The sequence below is a fragment of the Emys orbicularis genome, chromosome 3 (genome assembly GCF_028017835.1).
Source record: "Emys orbicularis isolate rEmyOrb1 chromosome 3, rEmyOrb1.hap1, whole genome shotgun sequence".
In the NCBI taxonomy this organism is placed as follows: domain Eukaryota; kingdom Metazoa; phylum Chordata; order Testudines; family Emydidae; genus Emys; species Emys orbicularis.
In genome coordinates, this window is record NC_088685.1 from 85,345,352 (window position 1) to 85,368,891 (window position 23,540).

General features: G+C 44.5%; 1 protein-coding gene across 1 annotated transcript in view; it reads left to right on the plus strand.

The window, feature by feature from the left end:
• The window catches only part of AFG1L (AFG1 like ATPase), a 131,863-nt gene that overhangs the window by 20,934 nt on the left and 87,389 nt on the right, over positions 1-23,540 (plus strand). Inside the window, exons 3-4 of the mRNA XM_065401410.1 lie at positions 18,307-18,358; positions 19,478-19,579. Of these exons, the coding sequence (XP_065257482.1) occupies positions 18,307-18,358; positions 19,478-19,579 (154 nt within the window). The remainder of the gene's footprint in view (positions 1-18,306; positions 18,359-19,477; positions 19,580-23,540) is intronic.

Below are 23,540 nucleotides of genomic sequence, written 5' to 3' on the forward strand. Positions count from 1 at the left end.
ACTAGTATTGGCCAGCCAGGAAGGGCACAAGCCTAGGTTGCAGGTGGTGACACAGATTTATTTCAATACTTATGATAATATCTCTGTTTGTGACAAGGTACTTGCGGGCAATGTGTTTTTTCTACTATGTGTATTTAGCGCAGGATTTGAAATACTGTTGCAGGTTCCCTCAGTGTTGTCAGGAAAAAATAAAAGATTGAACGGGGATGGGAACTGTTGTTTGGTTTTTGGTCTGGGTTTATTATATAGTTTGAGTTAGAACAGTTTGTCTGATTGGGATTGTTAGTGTATCATAACTCTGAAAAAACTTATGATTAGGTGGAGCCAACTCTTGTGCCAGTAATTAACAAGTATGATCTTGTCTTCAAAGATTCATCTTCACAAGGAACAAAGGTGTGTTCTTACCATCCATTAGCTAACATGCAGTAACTAACATGAGGTAAAATCCTAGTGAAGAAAGATCATTTGTAGTGTTGACATGTTAACAGATCAAGGTAAACCTAGGCAAGGGTATTCAGTTATTTTTATGCTAAAATCCAGATTTGTTTTTTTGTTTGTTTATTGTTTATTGAGATACTTAAATTAGGATTGATTATGGAATTACACCAATCTGTTCAGTTTAATTTAGATTACAGAGATGCTTTTTGCAAATTATCTAAAGTATTTTTATATACAAAAGGATTTTTATTTAGCAGGAGTTGGAGAGTGCTAATATGTAGTTCAGCTTTTTAGTTCTTAAAGATGTTCTTAGAAACCTGAAGTGATCTACTTTTATCCAGAAATGCCTTCTGTTAAGAGCAATATAATACAAGGTCTTTTAAAAGAAGTAATTATATGCAGCAGTCCAGCTGGAATCATTGTCTTTGATTCTGTCATTTTTTGAGATAATGTATCTGGGGAATGGTGGTGAAGAGGATGAGGAGAGAAACAGGCACAAATAGTTGATAGTACAATCCCATTTAGTCTGAGCAACATCACTTTATTTCATGGTCTGACTTCTTCCCTCACTTCTTGCAGCGGAAATCTGGAGTAACTCTTGAAATCATGGACTTACTCCGGGTTTAACACCATTAGAAATCAGGGAATAATCTGGCCCCATTTCTGCAGTGCAGATAACTTGCGAGCTTCTTGAAGATATGAATCGTACTAAGCACAACACATTTTGGGGTTTTTTTTTGTATATTTAATTTAATGGTTGCCTGTGGTCCAAATTGCTTTATTCACTAAAATATGACAAACATAAGATGTTGAGTACAAACCTTATTATTATCTATGATTGAAACAACATTTTGGCTGGGAAACTTACATTAACTTTCAGTTTCTGAGCAATTCCTAAAAAAAGAGCAATTTGAAAATATGTAAAGCCATTTCCATTATGAAAATATAGATATAAATTTGCTGGTCCTTAATATGCTTGTTTTGGATTAGTTCAAAATGAACTTGAGTTAAAAAGAAAAACTATTAAGTCTATTGATGCAAATAGAATAAATTCCTATTTTTCAAAATTATTAGCCTCAAATTTTAAACAATGACTTTAATTTTATGAAGGAATGGCCTTGTGTATGTTCAATTCAGAGGATCTGAAAATATCTGGCTCAAGGCCACAAGAGTTTGTATAAATGTTTCAGATCTCCAGGTTTTCAGAATAAACACCAACTGGGGCGTTTTAAGTGTTGTTGAGCTACTATATTAATGACTCGAAATAAGCTCAACGCTAAGTGAGGTCATGTTTTGAAATAGGGTATGAACAATAGTAAATGTGATTCAGGACCTTGAAAATATCTTCAAATATAGCTGCAACCAAAAGGAGTTCTGAAAAGAGGGAGAGAAAGAGACTGATCTGCTCTTAAATAAGGAATATTCTCTAATATGTTTTAACTTGATACTGCCTATATTGATAAATATAGAGAATTGCATCTGAAATTTTGGATATTTACACTAATAATTTAATATTGGCAAATACATTATGATGCAAATATGTTTAAAATTGGCAGTTAGGTATTTCTAAGGCACCTATCAAGTACTGTAGTATCCAAGACAGAAAAAATTGTCAGACCCTTTTAAAAATACTCAAGAAAGAATGGAGAGTTCTCAGACTGAAATGAAAGATTCTGACCGTATTAACACTTGGGAAAGAATAGTGATTAATCAGAGACATTAAAAAAGGAATAGAAAAAAATCCAGTCTGAACCAGCGTAGAACACACTGTGAGAGGCACAAATTACTTTTTAAAAAGGCTCTCAGTAGTAGAGAACAAAATTAACTTAATTTGGTATGGGAACATAGTTTGAAATTCTACCTCTCCTGTGGAAAAATTAATATTGTAAAGAATATAAAACAATTTTCAAAACTTTTTCAAAGCAACTTAAAAAAGGAAAAGAAAAATATGTATCCCCCACTATGTGCCTGTTCCAGTGATTCTATGCATTATGTGGTATCGTAAATATAATGTATTTTATGGATATTGCAGAGGAGTAGGAATTAGCAATCTATCACAGGGCTGGATGTCACAGGGTTTAAAGAAGGAAATAGTTAAGACTGTAGGGTAATGTACTGACTGCATCTCTTGGGGAGGTTATTGGGAGCATATTGGATTTTTGACCATTCCTTCTGCAGGTCAGCTTTTGTGGTATGCCTTAACCTCTTTGCTTTTGAGGTGTCATTTAAAGAAAATTATAAAACTAACACTTAACACCTACATAATGCCTAGTGTGACAGATATGACAATATCCTGCAATATCTTGAGCAAATCTTTTGGGATTGAGTTAAACCTTATTGAATTGCATTTAATAACTTGGGGTCAATTGTATTAAAAATGCAATGTTGGTTTCAGAGTAGCAGCCGTGTTAGTCTGTATCCGCAAAAATAACAGGAGTACTTGTGGCACCTTAGAGACTAACAAATTTATTAGAGCATAAGCTAATATATCTCCTCAATATATGTTTCACTCTATATGCATCCGAAGAAGTGGGTTGTAGCCCACGAAAGCTTATGCTCTAATAAATTTGTTAGTCTCTAAGGTGCCACAAGTACTCCTGTTATTTTTAAAAATGCAATGTTTATGTACTGTTGTGGGATTGTATGGAATTTCCTTTAGCAGGAAGACAGGATTAATGCAATCTCTGGGAGATGTGTGGAATTTCAAAGGACTTTTTGGGACAATGTGTGTGAAATGGATTTCCTGGGAATTACTTGGGGTGAGTGGAATGCAAATAACCCACATTGAATCCCTCCCTTTGAAGCTACACCCTGAGGAAAGAAACTGATTATCTATTGATTACCTGCTCTTGAAATCTCCAGTTCAAAGATCTCCAAACTGTACAAATGAGGGACTAAATTTTCATGATGTCCTAGTTTTGAGCTAGGGCTGTTATGAACTAATGACCACAAATGAGACCCCTTTTGGGGGTTTGAACGACTCAGCTGCCAAAGATAGTTGGGGTGATCTCTAGTAAGCTTATTACCGTGCATGTAAGTTACTTTATTGTTGTTCATATTTTGTCTGTAGTGCTTTTACCTTAATAATAAAATAAGCTTTCATAGGCAGTGGTGTGTGGTAACTTATAAATGTTGGCAGTTACACCGTGTGTCAACTCTGAAGGGAAGAAGCAAAGCAGGCTTGCTTAGGCCAATGCCAATGCTTAGGTCTTATGCTGGGCATAACACAATGAAGGCAGGGAACTGTTCAGCCTGGAAATAGCCCAGTCGGGAGGGAGGGAGACTTGGGTTTCCACCCAAGAAAGGCAACAGCTGTGTAGCCAGAAGCCTGAGAATGGTTGCCCTTGCTGGACTACTAGGGAAATACAGATGCAGTTGCTCTGAACTGTGATACCTATTCCATCCCATAGTACTGGAACAGTTTTTTAAATCTCCAAAAGTCCGGCATGCCATTTTAGGTTTCTCTTATCTCTCTGGCAGAAGCATGGACTCTGCACAGCTCAGCGGAATTCTCATGAGAGCTGCTAGTACAAGATGCATGATTCTCCTGTGTTTGCAGAGCTTGAATGAATACTGCTACAACTGGGAGTGTAATGAGGAAGTTGCGGAGATGTTTGGGCTCAATAACTCCATGCTGATTGGACACAGTGGGGGGAAAATGCCTGGTTGCTTACAGAGCAGCTCCTCACGGTGATCACCACTTTGCCACCTAAGAAACAAGCACTGACTAGTGGGATTTCATCATATCACAGGTGTGGGATGATGAGTGATGGCTTCAGGACTTTTGGGTGCAAAAAGGTGTGTGCTGAGCTTGCCCCAGCTGTAGGGTGACCAGACAGCAAGTGTGAAAAATCGGGACAGGGAGTGGGGGGTAATAGGAGGCTATATAAGAAAAAGACCCAAAAATCGGGACTGTCCCTATAAAATCGGGACATCTGGTCACCCTACCCAGCTGTCTTGTGCTGGGATGCCAAAATGAGAGCTTCACTGACAGTAGAGAAGTGCGTGGCGATCACACTCTGGAAACTTGCAACCCCAAATTACTACTGGTCAGTGGATAAACATTTTGGGGTTGGAAAATCCACAGTGCGGGCTATCATCACACAAATGTGCAAGCCCATTAATCGTCTCCTGCTACACAGGATTGTGACTGTTGGCAACATGCATGAAATATTGGATGGTTTTGCAGCAATGGGTTTCCCAAACTGCAGTAGGGCAATACACAGCACACATATCCCTATTCTGGCACCAGCCCATGTCACCTCTGAGTATATTAACAGAAAGGGTTACTTTTCAATGGTTATGCAAGAACAGGTGGATCAGCAGGACACTTGACTGATATTGGGGAAGGTGCATGATGCTCGCATCTTTAAGAACACGAGACTATTCAAAAAGTTGCAAACAGAGACATTTATCCCCAACTAGTGCATTCAAATTGGGGATGTTGAAATGCCAAGAGTGATTGTGGGTGCCCCAGCCTTCCCCTGGCTCATGAAGCCATACATTGGCCACCTCTACAGCACCAAGGAAAGATTCAGTGACTGGCTCAGCAGGAGTGGAATGACAGTTGAACGTTCTTTTTGGTAGACTGAGGAGTCGTTGGAGATGTTTGCCAACTACATTGGATTTCAGCGAGGCATTGTTTTAGCTGCATGTTGCTTATTGCACAATATCTGAAGTGAAGGGAGAAAAGTTATCCTGTGGTGGAGGAGTGAGGTGGATTGGCTATCTGCTGAATTTGAACAGCCAGACACATGAACTATTAGAAGAGCTCAGCACAGAGCTGCATCACTGAGGGAGGCTTAAAAGACTATTGTAGCAGTCAGGCACAGTAACATTGTCTGATGAACATTTTATGAAACAGCGTTCAGGAATGGGTTACTGTCTCTCCCATTTTGGAATCTGTAATGCTTAGTGTAAACTACTTAAAATGGAGAGGGTGGCATGGATTGTGTGTCACTATGAATTCAGTGTACATTATTTAATATGAAGGGTTGTTGCCTCCAGCTATAATATCTGTAATGCTTTGTTTAAACTTATGACTATGAGTTGTTTATTGCCTATAATAATAAAGATATGCAGAGTATTAAAAAATTGAACTCTATGGTTTGCAAACCAATAGCCAACAAAAGTAATGTTGAAAAAACTCAGTAAAAACAATCTAGCAAAAGTGTAACAGGGTGAACCATACTTTAAAACCCCCAGTCCAATATGAAATGCAACAAGTATTGTCTGATCCTGTGGTTTCCACAGGTCTGTGTATGTGTAACTGTGGTTCTCCTTGTTTTCCCCCAGTGTGGCGTGGTAGGGGTATGGGTGCACACCCTGATGCCATCTGTTGTGTTGTGGAGTGTAGGGACCACTGACCAAGGAGTTCTCCAGGGACTGAAAAGTCCGTGGAGTCAGTATTCTGTGAGCATGTAAGTCAACGGTGCTCTACAACATTTGTGTTTGTTACCTGAGCAGATCCATTATATCCTGGTGCATTTCCTGATGTGCCTCTCAGTCCTTTTCCATCTCCTACAGCAACTGATCTCTCCATTCTCATACCTTCTCTGTGATCATGGCCCTACAAGCCCTATTTTCATGGGCCGAGTCCATAGAGGATTGGAGGAGCTTGCCAAACATATCCTCCTGAATACTCTTCTTTCTCCTCCAGATTGGAGTCAGACGTTCAGCAGGCATGGAGGCAGGACCTCTCAAGGCCACCATGTGGGAGGCTGATGATTACAACAAAAAGATACACCGTTAGATTTGCAGTCACAATAGAAAAGGGAAAGATAAGTCTCAAAACTCCCTTGCATTATTCCCATAAATATTTTTAACAAATGCTAATGGTCACTTTTGCTTTGGGGAGGCTGTGTACAGAACCACTCTGCAGCTTAAACCATTGTGAGCATGGGCTAGCCTTCTGGGGAGAAAAGGATGGGCTTCTGTTGCACATAAGCTTTAAAAGCTAGGTGCCTGTGGGTATGGGAGAAAAGCAGTGAATATTGGCAATATTTTCACAGGCAGAGGTCACTTTTGTTGATAACTTTTTCCTGAGGGTGATAAAGGCACAGAGAACCAGCTGCTACTGTCGTCCTGAAGCCGTCCAGGCACATATGCTGCTAGCCAATTTATTGCAATGATGCCAGCTGAGCTCATCACAGAGTACACCTCTACCTCAATATAACCTGTCCTCGGGAGCCAAAAAATCTTACCGCGTTATAGGTGAACCCGCGTTATATTGAACTTGTTTTGATCCGCCGGAGCGCGCAGCCCCGCCCCCCCAGAGCGCTGCTTTACCGCGTTATATCCGAATTCGTGTTATATCAGGTCGCGTTATATCGGGGTAGAGGTGTACCATGGGAAAGCCTCCTATGGTGGGGAAAGAAACAAGGCTGCCATCCCTAGCAATGTTCAGGAGAGGGTCACAGAGTATCTCCATTAAAGTTTCATTGAGAACTCTCAACAGGACAAAAGGGACATCCCTATTCAGATGTAGTACTCTGCATGGGCCTCTCAGCTTAACCCAGGGGTCGGCAACGTTCGGCACATGGCTCGCCAGGGTAAGCACCCTGGTGGGCCGGGCCAGTTTTATTTATCTGCTGACGCGGCAGGTTCGGCCATCGCGGCCCCCACTGGCCGCGGTTCGCCGTCCCGGGCCAATGGGGGCGGCGAGAAGCGGCGCGGGCGAGCGATGTGCTGGCCGCGGCTTCTCGCCACCCCCATTGGCCCGGGATGGCGAACCGCGGCCAGTGGGGGCCGCGATCGGCCGAACCTGCCGCGTCAGCAGGTAAATAAAACTGGCCCGGCCCGCCAGGGTGCTTACCCTGGCGAGCCGCGTGCCGAACGTTGCCGACCCCTGGCCTAACCCAGCAAGCCAAAGTATTGAAAAGCAGATGTGGATTCTACCTCTGTTTTCTTCTCCCTACCTCCACCTGAGCACAGGACACTGATGTAGTGTGGATTGTATGACCTGACTGCCATACTATTTTTTTAGAATGTATTCTCTAACACTATATTTTCTAACATTTTATCAATAACCAGTCAAAAGTAAATGCCTTTGTCCTCTAAAATTCAGGATGGAACAGGTGCCATTTTTTAAAATTGTGAAGAAGGGCAGTGGGAGGGAGGAAGAAGGTGAGAGATCAGGATTTGGGCAACAACAAGGGGAAAAATTAATACAAGGAATAATTCCTGTACAAACATACCTAAGGTTCCTTCCTCTTTATCATTGGGCTCCTGTGTGTTTGTGTGGTGGGACTGGCTTGACTCCACCGGAGTTTCAAAGAGCTTCTGGCTTGTGGTATGGTTTGAATCCTCTGTCATGTCACATACTCTTCCCTCCTCCCTGTCCACCACAAGGATTTTTGCCTCAGCTTCCTATGAAGTGTCCATAGTCGTAGTCCCCACCAAGTAGTTCATGCAGTTTGTTGTAAAAGCGGCAGGTCTATAGGGTGGCACCACAGTTCTTGCTGCCCACTCTCACCTTCTGGTGTCCCTGGTGAAGTTCCTTCACTTTCACAGAGCACTGCTACTGATTCCCGTTGTATTCCTTTGCCTGTAACTGCCATGCAATCTGCCCGTTAGATGTACGTTTTCTACAGCTGGTCCATAGCTGTGCTTGTATAGTCTCTTCCTCCCCACAGGCCCAGGAGATCCAATATTTCTTTTCTGCTCCAGGGTGGAGAGTGTGTAGTTCCCTCTGTATGCATGGAGCTGGCCTGGTTGTTTCAGCAGTTGGATGCTGTGATGCTTTCGGGTTCATTCAGGCCAATAAAATGTTCGGTCAACATATGTGTTGCATCTTTGGGTGCCTTAAATGTTATGCTGCTGTGGTTCACAGCCCTGATACCATGACTTTGGAGGCCTGATTCATGGTGTTTGAATGTTTAGGCTTGGCAGTGCTGGAAATCTGTTAATCAAGTTATTCTTTTAATTTGGAGAAGACTCAATTTTTTTTAAAATCGACACTCTTAGGAATCCCAAGTAAACCATATGCTAGAATTTAAAAGCATTTAAAAGTATAACTGGGTTCAAAAATAGTTAGATAAGTGATATCAATGGCTATTAGCCAAGATGATCAGAGATGTAACCCTATGCTTTGGGTGTCCCTAAGCTTTCAACTGCCAGAAGCTGGGACTGGAAGACAGGATGTATCATTCAGAATTGCCTTGTTCTGTTCGTTCCCTCTGAAGAGTCTGGCACTGGCCGCTCTCAGAGACAAAGATACTGGGCTAGATGGACCATTGGTCTGATCCAGTGTGGCCATTCTTACATTCTTATAATTTCCGATTGGTTTTAAAATGAGCTATCCTAAAGGTGACTACAGTGTCTTCTTTTCTGGAAACATCAAATAAAAGAAAACATCATTTCACTTGGATTTGAAAAGATCCCCTAAACCACTAGAATTCCTCCAAGTATGTAGGGCCCTTTCTTGGGACTAAATATATCCAAGCTCTCACTGAACATCCATTCAGACCACTTCAGTAGCAGAATTGATGTAACGGAGGGATACATCGTTCACTAGTCATAAATTTTGGTGACGACAAATTCTGCTTTCATCCCCAAAAGTCAATCTTGGACTTTCCAAGAGTCCAAGCAATTATGCTTCCTTCCTTTGACCCAAAACAGTTTTTTTCTCAGACTTTCCAGAGATAACTCCTGGATTGAGAATTAAACAGAGGTAACTGCCCAAAAGGTTGAAATTCAAGGACGTTCCAAGCAACTGAGACAGACCATTTAGAATGGAAACATTTGTGCAACAACACCCTCACTTTTGCATTGACCTATTTGCATTTCCTGATTTTTATTTGTGTGTTTGTGAGAGAGAGATTTTTTTAAAAAAAAGATGTGGAACCAGTTTTTTTTTAAAATGCAGACTTTTTCTATTCACTAATAAATATTACGTCTTTTGCCTCGTAAAAAATGAAGAATGACTGGGAGTGTGGTCAATAATCCTAAATTTACTCTAAAGAAATCCCTTTATTTTCAAAAAGAAATTTGTAGATCTATATTTTCATACAAATATCCTTTTTGTTGTTGTTCCTTAGCTGTATAGTTCTGAGATTCAGCAACTATATTGAGAGAAAGACTTTTAAAAAATATGCACAAATGCACACAGGAAAAAGTCATCAATTAAATTATCTTTCTAAATGTTTAAAGCCCAAGCAAACAGTCGCAGCCAGTTCTATTACAGGTTTGGTTGATAAAGGTAATAGAGTTGATGTAATATACTTAGACTTTCATAAGGCATTTTACTTGGTACTTGATTAAAAAAACATAAAGATATAAAATTCATATGGCACATGCTAAATGGATTAAAAACTGGCTAAATAATAGGTCTCAAAATGTAATTGTAAAGGGGGAATCATCATCAAATGAGTTTTCTATTGGGGTACGGCAGGGATTGGTTGTTGGCCCTACATCTATTTAACATTTTTACTAATGACCTGGAAGAAAACATCGCTGAAAAAGTTTGCAGGGGGAGTGGGAAATAATGGAGAGGACACGTCATTGATACAGAGCAATCTGGATCGCTTGGTAAACTGGGCGCAAGCTAACAATATGTGTTTTAATATGAATAAATGTAATTGTATAAATCCTGGAACAAAGAATGTAGACCATACTGTCACAACAGGGGACTCTATCCTGAGAAGCAGTGACTCCGAAAAAGATTTTGGGGTCATGGTGGATAATCAGCTGAATGTGAGCTCCTATACGATGCTGTGTACAAAAAGGCTAACGCAATCCTTGGATTTATAAACAGGAGTAGAGAGGTTATTTTAGCTATGTATTGGGCACTGGTGCAACTGCTGCTGGAATACTGTGTCCAGTTCTGGTGTTCACAGTTCAAGGAGATATTGGTAAAATCAAGAGAATTCAGAGAAGACCCAGGAAAATGATTAAAGGATTGAAAAACATGTCCTATGATGATAGACTCAAGGAACTCTATTTATTTAACATAACAAAGAGAAGGTTAAGGGGTCCCTCAATTACAGTCTGTAATTATCTACATTTAACAAACATTTAATAATGGACTCTTCAATCTATCAGAGAAAAGTATAACATGATCCAATGGCTGGAAGATGAAGCTAGATAAATTCAGACTCTAAATAAGGCATAATTTTTTAACAATAGGAGTAATTAACCACCGGAACAACTTACGAATGGGTGTTGGTGAATTCTCCATCATTGGTTATTTTTAAATCAAGATTGGATGTTTTTCTAAAAGATATGCTCTAGGAATTACTTTGGGGAAGTTCTATGGCCTATGTTATCCAGGACGTCAGACTAGATCAAAGGTGGGCAAGCCACATCCGGCCCGGGGGACCCTCCTGCCCAGACCCTGAGCTCCTGGCCCGGGAAGCTAGCCCCCGGCCTCTCCCCTGCCTCTCCCCTGCTGTCCCCTCTCCCCCGCAGCCTCAGCTCACTGCACCGCAGGCGCAGTGCTCTGGGTGGCAGGGCTGCGAGCTCTTGTCGGGCTGCGGCTGCCCAACCTGGTGCTCTGTGCTGCACAGTGGCGTGGCTGGCTCCAGCCGGGCGGCACGGCTGCCTGTCCTGGTGCTTTGGGCAGCACGGCTGTAGCACCACCAGCCACCGGTGCTCCAAGCAGCGCGGTAAGGGGGCAGGGAGCAGGGGGGGTTGGATAGAGGGCAGGGGAATTCAGGGTGATGGTCAGGGGGTGGGGGTGTGGATGGGGTCGGGACAGTCAGAGGGCGGGGAACAGGGGGGTTGAATGGGGGCAGGGGTCCTGGGGGGGGCAGTCAGGAAGGAGGGGGGGTTGGATGGGGCGGCAGGGGTCAGTCGGGGGCAGAGGTTCTGGGGGCGGTCAGGGAGAAGGGGTGGTTGGATGGGGCAGTCAGGAATGAGAGGGGGGGTTGGATGGGGCGGTGGGGAGCAGTCAGGGGCGGGGGATCCGAGGGCTGTCAGAGAACAGGGGGGTTTTGATGGAGCAGGAGTCCCGGGCAGCCGTCGGGGTGAGAAGCAGCGGGAGTTGGATAGGGGGCAGGGGCCGGGCCACGCCTGACTGTTTGAGGAGGCACAGCCTCCCCTAACCAGCCCTCCATACAATTTCGGAAACCCGATGTGTCCCTCAGGCCAAAAAGTTTGCCCACCCCTGGACTAGATGATTACAGGAGTCCCTTCTGGGCTTGGAATCTATTAATCTATTAGTGGAACTGTTCAGAACATCTGAAACCTTGTTGCAACTACAGATTAAATTAATAAAATTTTTGGGCATTTTATTAATATAGCTCTCTAAATTAAATCTATAAGTGGTTCCATTATAGTTAGACTTGCATATTTGTTGAAGATATTGGTACTAAAAAGGCATGTTATTCTGAGACATGCATCTTGCTGTTTTTGGTCATGTATTATGTTTTTGTATGCCCATTAATGAATGTTTTTGCTACAGAAGCTACTGTTTCTTTAATGTAGCACTGTGTTTTGAAATGTGCTCCAGATTCAAGTTGTTTAGCAATTACACAACTCCAAATGAGACCACAGGGTTGTAATTTTAATTTTCCTCTGTTCTTGCTTAGCTTTTATTGCTTTGTGAAATTGCAGCATTTAAAATAACCAAACAAGTATCCTTGCGAAATATTGTAGTGGATATCAGTCCAGCCTCATAAGCTGATCAGACTTTTGTTCAGTTCTCTACTTTAGAAACTGATTTCTGTTTGGAATTATGTATACACGTAAAAGTTTCTGCTTAGTTACTTGAAAAACTGAAGTGAATTGTGAATCTTAAGATAAATGCAAACTGCTTAGCAAAATCATCCACATGGAAATATTTCCAAATAGGAATGCCTTTATTGAGTGTAACTTAGAAAATAAACCTTCAAATACAACACAGCATGTCTCAAGTAACAGCCACTCAGGCTGAAAACACTTCAGCAACATTCATTCAAGATAAATGCAACTTACTAGATAAACTGTGAGTTAGTAAAATACATGTTTTGAAGTGAAACATGTTTAGACATAAAAAGACAGACCTATCCCTATTGTAACGCCGTTGTTTTGAATGAAGCTTAAACCAGAGATAACTGGCTCAAAAGCTCTAGGTAGAGAGGATGGAGATTAAGACTATCCTTCACGCAACCCTACCTCCTTTTTAAAGCCAAGAAATTTCACATCCTAAACATTACTGATAATCTACAATATATATTTGCAAATATTGTGATACTGGTTTATATAACAAAATCTATTTCCCCAAGTTCTTGTTGGGCTCTGTGGTCAAAGGGTTTAGTGGATAATGAGAGAATCTGTTTTGATGGTGGATTGGGAAAAGTTTAATTGTGGAGTTTGGAAGTGTGGTGTTAAATAGGGTAAACATGCCTAGAGATATGGTTGTTTTAAATAGTTCTAAATAAAATTGTATATATTTTTCCTCTTTTTCCCCTTTGCGCAACCCACATATTGTTGTAATATTAGATTGGTTACAAACTTTTGAGTCAGTAATTTATCAAGGTTCTTCTTCGAGTGATTGCACATGTCCATTTCACTGTAGATGTTTGTGCACAGCTGTGTGCAGATGTGAGAGTTTTTACCCTTAGTGGTACCCATTGGGGCAGCCTGAGCGCCCTCTGCAGTTTCACACACATCGCACAGGCATAAAGAGCAGTTGTTAAACCTCATAGTGCCACTGTCACCATCAGTTAAAGAGACTCATTCAGCACTGGCGCCCAAGGTACCACCTTGAACGCCTTCACCTCTGCACCTGCGTACCAATTGGGCTGGTACCATCTAGGGCGTGGTGGGTAAACTACAGCCCGTGGGATGGATCCGGCCCGCCAGCCGTTTTAAACCAGCCCTCAAGCTACCGCTGGGGAGTGGGGTCTGGGGCTTGCCCCACTCCGGTGCTCCAGCCGGGGTGTAGGGTTGGGGGCCACTCCACGCAGCTCCCGGAAGCAGCGGCATGGCCCCGCTCCAGCTGGGGAGAAGGGTTGGGGGCTGCTCCACGCGGCTCCCGGAAGCAGCGGCATGGCCCCCCTTCAGTTCCTATGCATAGGTGCAGCCGGGAGCTCTGCGTGCTGCCCCCACCCCAAGCGCCGCCCCCGCAGCTCCCATTGGCTGGGAACCACATCCAATGGGAGCTGCAGGGGCGGTGCCTGCAGACGGGGCAGCGTGCAGAGCCACCTGGCTGCGCCTCTGCATAGGAGCCAGAGAAGGGACATGCTGCTGCTTCCGGGAGCTGCTTGAGGTAAGCTTCACCCGGAACCTGCACCCTTGATCCTCCCCTGGTGCCCCAACCCCCTGCCCCAGCCCTGATCTCCCCTCCCACCCTCCAAACCCCTCAATCCCAGCCTGGAGCACTCTCCTGCACCCCAAACTGCTCATCCCCAGCCCCCTCCCAGAGCCTGTACCCCCAGCTAGAGCCTGCACCCCTTCCTGCACCCCAATCCCCTGCCCCAGCCCTGATCCCCCTCCTGCCCTCTGAACCCCTCAGTCCAGCCCAGAGCACACTCCTACACCCCTCATCCCCAGACCCACCCCAGAGCCCGCACCCCCAGCTGGAGCCCTCCCCTCTCCCCCCCTGTACCCCACTCCCCCGCCCCAGCCCGGAGCCCCTTCCCACACCTCATTTCTGGCCCCACCCCGGGGCCCGCACCCCCAACCAGAGCCCTAACCCCCTCCCACACCCCAACCCCAATTTTGTGAGGATTCATGGCTCGCCAGGCAATTTCTATTCCCAGTTGTGGCCCTTGGGCCAAAAGATTTGCCCACCTCTGATCTAGGGGAAAGCCACAAATGATCTCCTTGGCTTCCCTTTCTTCAGAGTCAGAACTTCTTCATTGGTACCGATGGGTACAGCACCAACATACTAACAAGAAGCTTCTTCATCAAACTCCTAGCCAGTCCCATCCGAGGGGATATGTCACCTGCCTGCCCTGGTTTCAGCCTCAGTTCCAGCTGGGACCTTTGGGCTATGCATAATTGGGGACCAGGCTGCGCCAGTGGCCCTTTTGGAACCATGGGGCTTCCTCTCTCAATCAAGAGTATCCCCCTGGGCACCTCAGCTGACTCCATCTTCTGGGCATCAGGAGCATTTACACCTCAAACACCATAGTGTTGGTACCAAGCCCCGCACCAAGCAGTCAGGATCTCTCTCACGAACAGCTGCAAGAGGAGCAGAAACTGGATCAGCCTCCGGTACCATTGGCAGCCTTGTCCTCATCCCCTGATGAGCCAATTGTGGTAGAGCCTATTTCTTCATCTCCTGATGATTTTAAGACTCATCAGGAGTTGTTGAGGAGGATGGCTATGACCCTAGATATCCACCCAGAGGACATCCAGGAAAAATCCCACAAACTGGTGGACATTCTGACATCTGCAGCTCTGGCTAGAATAGCCTCATATAGATATATCCAGTAGAGCTATCTTAGATCCTACCTAAGTGCTCTGGCAGACTCAGCTTCCCTGCCTCCAACTGCAAAAAGAGTGGAGAGATGGTATTATGTCCCCTTCTAGGGGTTCACACACCTATATAACCATCCTCCTCCAGGCTCCCTTGTAGTCGCAGCAAACGGTGTAAAAGAAAGATGGGGCACCAGGCATCAATGCCAAAAAATAAAGAGGACAAGAAGCTGAACTTATGTGGGAGGAAGCTTTATTCCACAGGTGAATTACCGTTTCGTCCTGCAAACCAGCAAGCTTTGTTGAGGCACTACGATTTCATCCTGTGGTATACAGTTTGAAGTTCAAAGACAAACTTCCAGATGAGGTGAAACAGGAGTTCCAGCCTCTCATAGAGGAGGGGAAGTTGGTTACCAGAATAACTTTGCAGGCAGGTCTCAATGCAGCAAATTCTGCAGTGCACCGCCTGACCTCTGCTATCACGATGAAGCACTCATCCTGGTTACACTCTTATGGCCTCCTTCCAGAGGTGCAACAGACAGTCCAGGACTTACCTTTTGAAGCGCCATTGCGCTTCACAGAAAAGATGGATGAGACTCTGCGAAGTTTACACCCCAGCAAAGAAGTGGAAGGGGTTTCATCCTCCTCAGTCCCAGTATTTTCAGGGATTTGTCCCTTGACCCCAAGACCTACCAAGGAGAAGGAGCAGAGGTTACAAATGATGCCCACCACTGCCTCTGCTTCCACAGCCACCAGTTCATTGAGGCTGGCAGCATCTTCCAAGAGCTCATTTCTATGGGTGGATTGAGAGCAGTCCACCACTTACAAGAGTACCATTTTTTTCTTTTCCAGCTTTTTCAAACTGCCTGTCCCACTTCTGTTGTGCTTTGGCCCATGTCCCAACAGATCGGTGAGTTCTAAGCCTGGTGGAAGTGGGATATACATTCCATTTTATTTCTACCTCTAACACCCTTCCCCATCTCTCTTCAGGGACCCCTCCCAAGAGACAGTATTACTGCAAGAGATATAATCACTTCACCTTGTAAAAGCTATAGAGGAGGTTCATCCTTTATTCAGGGGAGAGGTGTTTTACTCCTAAAACTTCCTGATCCTGAAGGTAAAAGGGGGGTCTCTCACCTATTTTAGATCTAAGGCAGCTAAACAAGTTCCTAAAAATAACTGAAATTCTGGATGGTCAGTCTAGCTTCTGTTATTTCTTCTCTGGAGCCCGGAGACTGGTACACTGCCTTTGACTTAAAGGATGCCTAATTTCACATGGCAATTCATCAGAGCCACAGAAAAATTCTGAGATTCTTTGTCAGACGATGCCTTTATCAGTTCATAGTCCTCCCCTTTGGTCTCTTGGCTGCTCCAAAGTGTCTGATGGTGGTAGCACCATTTCTCCAGAGGTTAAGGGTCTAAATGTTCCCTTCTCTGGACAACTGGTTGATAAGAAGTCGATCTAGGGCGCAGGTGGTGCCCAGCATTCACATAATCTGATCCACCTTTGATGCTCGAGGCCTGCTGATCAACACAGACAAGTCAGTCCTGTTGTCAGTACTGAAAATAGAATTTATTGGAGTGATCCTGGACTCAACAACAGCCAGGGCCTTACTACCACAGGCGAGGTTTCACACAATGCAAAGCCTCATTCTGCACTAAAAGGCTTATGCTCTCACCATGGTGAGAAACTACCTAAGGCTGCTGGGGCATATGGCAGCGTGCACTTATGTGATTCAGTATGCCAGACTGCATCTCAGACTCCTTCAGGGCTGGATGGCCAAGGTGTATACTCTTCAAGAAGGCATCTCATAGATATGTTAGTGCATGTATCAAGTCACATGTTGTCCTTCCTGGATTGGTGAATAGAACCGATCAATGTCTGCAAGTGAGTTCCTTTTACCCCACTTCAACAATCTCTTACATTAGTCATGGATGTCTTGGACCTGGGGTGCTGGGCTCACCTTGGACCCCCTCCAATGCAGTGTCTCTGGTCTCCACAGGATCTCAGTCTACACACAAATATGAGGGAATTTCTGGCTATCCGTTTCGCTTGCATGGCGTTCCTTTCTCACATCCAAGTAGGAAGCGGCATATTGTTGCTGACTGACAATATGACTGCCATGTTTTACGTAAACAAGCAGGAAGGAACCCGGTCCTCACTATTCTAACGAGACACAATCTGGCTCTGGGACTTGTGTATCAGTAACTATACTTCTGAAAGTAGCCCATGTCCCAGGGACTCAGAATATAATGGTAGATCGACTGAGCAGGTTGATCACCACGAGTGGTCCCTTTACCCAGATATAGCAAGGTCAATTTTTTAGCTCTGGAGGGCAGGACACAACCCAGGTTTGTTGACAGATGCTTTTCTACTGCTGTGGTCAGAAGGTCTGCAGTACATTTTTCTCCCCTCTCCCTCTTTTGCCCAGAGTTGTCTGCCAGGTCAAGCAGGACAAGGCCCGTCTTACACTGTTTGGCCCAGCATGGCCCCGTCACTACTGGTTTTCACAGCTCTTGGACCTCCCAATCAGTCCCCCACTGTTACTCACACTTCATGCAGACCTATTTTTGGAGAATCATGGCCGCCTCCTCCATCCCAACTTTCAGGCCCTTCACATGATAGCCTGGAGACTTCATGCTTAACATTGGCAAAGGAGTCCAGCTCTGGAAAGGTGCAGAAGGTAGTGCTGACTAGTAGAAAACCATCAATGAGTCAACTTACCTTGAGAAATAAAATAAGTTTTCCACCTGGGCGAGGCTAAAAGGGGTCTCCCCTAGTCCAGCACATTCTGAATAAAAACAAGAATATCTTTTGTGTTTGAATCATCAAGGATTGGCAATTAGCTCGATCAAGGTACACCTAGCAGCTATATTGGCATTTCCCCCTCCTGTGGATAATCGCTCCCTTTTTTCCAACCTGATACGAAACCGCTAAGCAATCTACAGGTGATGCTAAATTTGGACAACTGGTCCTCCAGTCCCTGTTCAAATAGACTCCGAATCCACCTCCAGATGGGACTGCCTGTGAGTCACCTACAATGGACTGGATATGTGCAATCACTTGAAGAAGAAGAAACAGTTACTAACTTTTGCTTAACTCTTCTTCGAGATCTGTGGCACATGTCCATTCCACAACCTACCCTCCTTTCCCTCTCTATTGGAGTTGTTCCAGTAGGAAGGAACTGCAGGGGAGGGAGGGCAGTGGCAGCTCAGCCCTTTATACCTGCATGGTGTGTGCAAACAGCAGAGGGTGGTTTGGCTGCTATGACAGTTACCACTAAAGTTAAAAACTCTCCAACAGCTATGCATTGGAGCGCACAAATACCTACAGTGGAATGCACGTGTGCAACACATCTTGAACAGTAGTTATGGAAAGGTTTGTAACTGTTTTATTTATAATATTTTTTATGGTAGCCCTACTTAATTAATTAAATCCAGCCACCTGATTTAATTCCCTCAGCAATAGGCTTGCATTAATTACACACTGTGTTTAAGTAAAATGATCCTTCTCTTTTTTTGCAGCTCTTTGCAAAAAGCAAACCTCCGAAAGGTCTTTACATCTATGGAGATGTTGGTAAGTTTCAGTAAAGATTTCATTGGAAGTTTTGTCTAAATGAGGGTTTCACAGAGTTTCCATTTAAGAGGGAGCAGGGTCCAGTGCACCTGTGACTGACTGCCTGCTGCCCAGCTGGGTTTACGGGAAGGAATCTGGGCGTTACAAAGGGGAAGACAGCAGCAAGGGAAGGACTGCTACCCATGGTTCGCTCTCAGCCCGGAAAGGCAGGGGAAAGGTGCTAGAAGGGTTCCTGAAGAAAGTTGCTGGGGTAGCTGTTGAAAGCCCAGAAACATAACCCCCAAGAAAGGATGGCTTTGCCACCCCCTGAACCTGAGGGAAGAGAAAAAAGCTTGGGGAGACTTTATTTTGAGTCTGGGAAAAAGAGACTTTATTTCAAGTTTATTTGGACTTAATAAAGTAGAACCCCAGGATAGGTATTCTGTCTTATACCTTTTGGTCTGTGTGGAATTCTTAAGGGATGCTGAGAGGGGGGGAAACTGAGGCAGGGCCACACTCAGCCAGCAGAGGATGCTACAGGACAGGCATGCCCTTCCACAGAGGGCTTACTCAAGTTCTAATGTATCCTTTTATGTCAAAGGTTTTTTATTTTATTTTGTATAACAAGTTACTTATTTTAATGAACTTTTCAGACTTGTTTCTTTTAGAATATGAAATGGTATTAAGTATAGATCCAATTGCTCTCAGATTTCTATCTGTATTAATGTATTTCTGTTTGTGACATGTTATTTCCTAAATTACCCATATTGTTAAATATTGGTTAAGTAAGAGGAGGGGGAGGCCGAGAGATGAAGATTTTATTCTAGTCATGTCAATATACCATGAAAACGTCTTGATAATATTTGGAATATTTCAGATGGAGACAATAGGGCCACTTGTTGGCTCAAAATGTCATACTTTATTTTTTCAGAATTTGTCCTTTATAAAGTGAAATGCAACTTTCCTCCTAGCTCTTTTAACATAAAATATAATCTCTCTTCCCAAACAAGCAAGCCTTTTACTGTTCAGTAGAAGAGAGTAGTTTCATTAGTTCAAAGCTAATGAACAATCATTACTGTAATCAGTACATACTGTTTTTAAATTAACTACCTGTTGGGTCTATTTGTTTTTTATTTGAAGGCACAGGAAAGACAATGGTGATGGACATGTTTTATTCTTATATAGAAGTAGAGAGGAAAAAGAGAGTCCATTTTCATGGTTTCATGCTAGATGTACACAAAAGTAAGTGAAAATATTCTGACATTTACATGAGTCGCATTGAGTGTATAATCTATAAAGCAACCCTGATTTATTCTTCCAAGCATATGAGCCAATGTAACTTTCTTTTACATAAGTAATCAAAAATACATTTATTAAAGCATTGTTAGAATCTTCTGTTATTCCAGTATAGCTATTAATAACTATAGGAATATCCACTCAAAAGATAATGTAGTGTGAGGTGTATGTGAAATGAGATGTATATTCAGGATTAATTTACCCCTTAACTAAACACCTGTAATTTATCAATTAACTTACACTCCATTTGGAAGAAGATAGATGCTAATAGTGAAGTTTACATTGAATGACATAAATAATGTGATGGTGTCCCAAAAATATAGTTTGTGTAAAATCAGCAGTTAAATTATTTGATACTTATTTGGCATACTGTGTTCAGTTGAGGGTACAACAATTTAAGAAAGACAGCAAACAAAATTAAGTTTGGAAAATAAGATCTATGAGGAAGGGTTAGGAGTTGGGACATCTTCCATCACCAGGAAACATAACTTTACACATATGAAAAGGAATGTTAGGAGAGGACAGGAATCAGTTATTCTCAATGAGGTTTAGGGACACCCAAAGCATGGGGTTGTGTCCCTGACCAGCTTGGCTAATAGTCATTGATGGACCTATCTGCCACTAACGTATCTAATTCTTCTTCGAGTGATTGCTTATGTCCATTCCATTGTAGGTGTGTGTGCTTGCCACATGCACCAGTGACGGAAGTTTTTTCCTCAGTGGTATCCGTAGGGGACCAGCTCTGGAGTCTTCTGGACTGGTGCGCGTATGCACCAGTATAAGGGGCACTGCTGGCCCCCTTCCTCCCTCAGTTCCTTCTTACTGCCAGTGACAGTGCTGGGACGCTCCCCTTGCTCTAGCAAATGGTTTCTCTTTCACTGGTTCTTTGAACTTTTATTGTGTAAACACTTGTAGATAGTTATCAATTCCTAATAGTGTTAGTGTACTTAGTTATTCATAGTCCCCCCAGGGACTTAGCCCAGGGACAGGGCATGCCCCGCTCCCCAGGGCTTCAAGCCCAGCGATCCACATCTTAGGGCTTGTCTACACTGGCACTTTACAGCACTGCAACTTTCTCATTCAGGGGTGTAAAAAACACCCCCTTGAGCGCTGCAAGTTTTAGTGCTGTAAAGTGCCACTGTAGTCAGTGCACAAGTGCTGGGAGCTATTCCCCTCGTGGAGGTGGTTTTTTTATAGTGCTGGGAGAGCTCTCTCCCAGCGCAGGTGCCGCGACTACACAAGCCACGTTAAAGCGCTGCCGCGGCAGCACTTTAACGTTGCCAGTGAAGACATGCCCTTAGTTGTTTGAAGTGTCTGGGTGAGTCCCACATTTGTGAAAAGTGCCATATCAGCAAGGGATTCAAGCCCTGGACCAGAAAGGAGAGAGACATCAGACATAGATGTCGCCAAGGCCAACCGCCTGCAGCAGGGGCTCATTCAGGCTCGAGCCGTGCCCATCCCCAAACCAGGCAATCATTTTGAGGGGACGCTTGAGGGCGACCTCCCAGCCTGCAACCAGGATCTGTCTCACACTTTATTTTCCCACCGTTTGTTACCTTTCCTCCCCGCTTGGACTGCTATAACTACGGACTGCTGGGTCCTCAATACAGTGGCAGCAGGGTATACCCTCCAATTTTGTTCTATCCCCCACTTCCCACCCTCCCTTCTCTGTCCCTCTTTAGGGACCCTTCTTACAAGCAATTGCTCGCCCAGGAGGCGCAAGCCCTCCTGCGGCTGGGGGCCTGGAGGAAGTTCCCACAGAATGAAGAGGGAAAGATTTTTACTCCTGGTATTTTCTCATTCCAAAGGCCACAGGGGGCCTATGCCCCATCCTGGACTTGTGAGACCTGGTCTCCCTGGCTTCCATCATCCCCTCACTGGATCCTGGAGACTGGTATACCACCCTCAACCTAAAAGATGCTTTCTTTCGCATCTCAATATTTCCTGGACACAAGAGATTTCTACGGTTTGTTGTCGGTCAGACACATTACCAGTTCACAGTGCTCCTGTTCAGCCTAACGACAGCGTCAAGAGTGTTTACAAAGTGCATGGTGGTAGTTGCAGCTTACCTCAGGCGTCGGGGGGATCCAAATCTATCCCTATCTGGATGACTGGCTCATTAAGGGCCCCTCCGAAGGGCAGGTGCAGCGCAGTATCGAGGTGCTATGAGCCACTTGTCATGCCCTGGGCGTTGATAAATGAACAAAAATCAACATTGGTCCCTGTTCAGAAGATAGAGTTCACTGGAGCAGTCCTCGACTCTACCCAAGCCAGAGCATTCTTACCACAAGCCAGGTTCAGAGCAATGGCAGATCTGATTGCCCAAGTCACTGCACATCCGCTCACCACATCTCAGGTCTGTCTCAGATTCCTAGGGCACATGGCTGCGTGCATCTACATAGTCTGGCACGCAAGACTGCAGCTGAGGCCTCTTCAAATGTGGTTGTTGTCGGTTTATTCCCCAGCCAGACATTGCTTGGCTAGGCTCCTCACGACACCGCCTCAGGTACTCACCTCCCTCTAATGGTGGTGCAATCCAAATCCAGCGATGGAAGGGGTTCTGTTTGCGGCTCCACGGCCCACAGTGTGCCTGGTGTCGGATGCGTCTGACCTCAGCTGGGGAGAGCACCTCCGTTCCCTCAAAACTCAAGGACTATGGTCACGGGAGGAGCTGTCACTTCACGTAAACATCAGAGAGCTCAGGGCCGTTTGCCTGGCGTGCAAGGTGTTCCTTCCCCATCTATCTGGTCAAGTGGTGCAGGTACTGACAGACAACATGGCCTCAATGTTCTACATCAACAGACAAGGGGGAGCCTGGTTGTTGTTGCTGAAAGATTTGAATTCAATTATATTAAACCAATGATGTGCTCTAAAATGATGCCTTTAATTTAAAACCTTTTTTTATTAACTATTTAAACTGGTAACCAAGGTTGTAGCCCACCCTAAAGGAATTGCCAGGGAAAGCTTGCTTTCCCTTGAAAGGACACGGATACAGCCCTCCGATCAAGAATAGACAGGTAAGCAGTAAATCTTTGAAAACAAAATAATATTTATTTAGAAATGAGTGATTACAGTAAAAGAATAGAGATAGATATAAGTAGGAACAAATACGAAAAAGGTTACAGTTGCAGTTTCATCAATCAAGGTGCACTTGGCGGCCATATCAGCCTTTCATCTGCACATATTCTCAGTATTCTCACATAAGATGATGGTCAGGTTCCTCAAGGGCCTCTAGAGGCTGTTTCCTCCGGTATGGGATCTGGTTTCCCAATGGGATTTCAATCTAATCCTTTCCAGGCTTAACCGTCCTCCTTTCGAGTCTCTAGCCTCTTTGGCCAGGTCTACACTAACCCCCCCACTTCGGACTAAGGTACGCAAATTCAGCTACGTTAATAACGTAGCTGAATTCGAAGTACCTTAGTCCGAAGTTACCGCGGTCCAGACGCGGCAGGAAGGCTCCCCCGTCGATGCTGCGTACTCCGCTCGCCGAGCTGGAGTACCAGCGTCGAAGGCGAGCACTTCCGGGATCGATCCGGGGCACTTCCGGGATCGATCCGGGATCGATTTATCGCGTCTTAACCAGACGCGATAAATCGAACTCAGAAAACCGATTGCTTACATCCGGACCCGGATGTAAGTGAAGACGTACCCTTAGAGTCATAGAATCATAGACTTTAAGGTGAGAAGGGACCAATATGATCGTCTAGTCTGACCTCCTGCACAATGCAGGCCACAGAATCTCACCCACCCACTCCCGCAACAAACCCCTAACCCAGGGGTAGGCAACCTATGGCACACGTGCCGAAGGCGGCACGCGAGCTGATTTTCAGTGGCACTCACACTGCCCGGGTCCTGGCCATTGGTTTGGGGGGGCTCTGCATTTTAATTTAATTTTAAATGAAGCTTC